The sequence below is a fragment of the Kryptolebias marmoratus genome, linkage group LG10 (assembly GCF_001649575.2).
Source record: "Kryptolebias marmoratus isolate JLee-2015 linkage group LG10, ASM164957v2, whole genome shotgun sequence".
Lineage (NCBI taxonomy): Eukaryota > Metazoa > Chordata > Actinopteri > Cyprinodontiformes > Rivulidae > Kryptolebias > Kryptolebias marmoratus.
This window is the reverse complement of record NC_051439.1, coordinates 918,933-920,544: the sequence shown is the minus strand read 5'-3', so window position 1 is coordinate 920,544 and position 1,612 is coordinate 918,933. Positions and strand designations below refer to the sequence as shown.

Here is a 1,612-nt window from a genome sequence, read left to right as displayed (position 1 = left end):
CCGTCCTCGGCCTCTACCCATTCCACATTGCACCCGACCCCTTTGGCCCCTCCAATAAGTGGTGAGCCCATGGGAAGGGGGACCCACGTCACCTCTTTGGGCTGTGCCCGGCTGGGCTCCATGGGTGAAAGCCCGGCCACCAGGCGCTCGCCAACATGCCCCACCTCCAGGCCTGGCTCCAGAGTGGGGCCCCGGTGACCCGCATTTGGGCGAGGGAACACTGTGTCCAATAATCTTCTTCATCATAAGGGGTCTTTGGGCTGCACTTCGTCGGGCCCCTCACCTAGGACCTGTCTGCCTTGGGTGACCCTACTAGGGGCATGAAGCCCCTGACAGCATAGCTCCTAGGATCATTGGGACACTCAAACCCCTCCACCATGATAAGGTGGCAGCCCAGGCAGCCCTCATTTTTTTAAATATTTTTTATTATTATTATTTTTAGTTTATACACACCAACTTAGCTGTAAAAGACTCTAAATCTACCTTATTTTTTTATTTTTACTCTACAGATGTTTGGCAGTAAGATGGTCATACCCTCACTGGATGGTGCCTTGTTTCAGTGGAACCGTGACCGGGAAACTATGGAGGCAGTGCCTTTCAGTGTTGAATCCCTGCTGGACTCATCCTACCGGATTGGAGAGGACACAGTTCTGGTCGGGGGCAAATCCCTTACCAGTTATGGCCTGGGGGCGTACAGTGGCAAGGTGTGTCAAACAACCTTGAATAATATGCTTATAAACTTACTTCACATTTTTCCTATGTCCAGACAATAAAAAGCTTTTTTTGTTATTTGCCCAGATACGATATATCTGCTCTGCAGGGGGCTGCAGTCATTGGGGGGATGAAGAGATGGATGCTGAGGATGTGCTTCTGCTGCAGAGGACTCAGAAGACTGTTCGAGCCATCAGGCCTCGGTCAGGAATGGAGAAGTGAGTTTTGTTCGATCATCCAGTCTGTCATTGTCTGTCCACCTCAAGCCATCAGGAAGCAACTGTGTCTTATGTGTTGGGAAAGATAATTGATGCTTAACTAACTTCCTGTTAATGTTTTCAGCTGTAAAGTCTATTAACTCTCCAGACAGTAGATGTTACCATGTTTAAACCTTTCTTGTTGGTTTTACCACAAATCAGACTAACTGAAATACAATGTAGTCAAACCCATGATTTGTAAAATTAACAGTGAGTTCTCATTAGTTAGTTCTGACTGTTTTTCATTGCTTATGAATCAAGGTGGAACTTCAGTGTCGGGAACTATGAATTAAAACTCGTCCCAGAGAAGCAGTCTGGCCTGAACTTTTTGGAGGGAGAAATGGCAAATGGTGATAGCTGGAAGGAAAGCCAGAAACTCATCACTGATGAACCAAAGGAAAGGGAGCAAGCAAACGGCAAGCAGAACCAGAATCAACATTTGGACCTTGTCATCAAAGTATCTGTTCCTGATTGGAAGGTGGTGGCCTTTAGTCCTGACCCAAATGGACAGCTAGTTTGGGAGCATCAGGTAAGGTGTTACTTAATTATCGCACTGAGCTGAGTTTAGTGGGTCATTTGTATCACAGAGCAAATTGAAATTTATTTTTTTAGGTATTTCATCTAGGTTTGGGGGGGGGGGGGGG

General features: G+C 46.8%; 1 protein-coding gene across 2 annotated transcripts in view; it reads left to right on the top strand.

The window, feature by feature from the left end:
* Positions 1 to 1,612, top strand: part of eif2ak3 (eukaryotic translation initiation factor 2-alpha kinase 3) — a 63,382-nt gene that overhangs the window by 27,992 nt on the left and 33,778 nt on the right. For both annotated transcript variants that reach the window (XM_017435261.3, XM_017435260.3), the window contains exons 3-5: positions 510 to 704; positions 799 to 929; positions 1,230 to 1,497. In XM_017435261.3, coding sequence (XP_017290750.1) covers positions 510 to 704; positions 799 to 929; positions 1,230 to 1,497 — 594 coding nt within the window. The remainder of the gene's footprint in view (positions 1 to 509; positions 705 to 798; positions 930 to 1,229; positions 1,498 to 1,612) is intronic.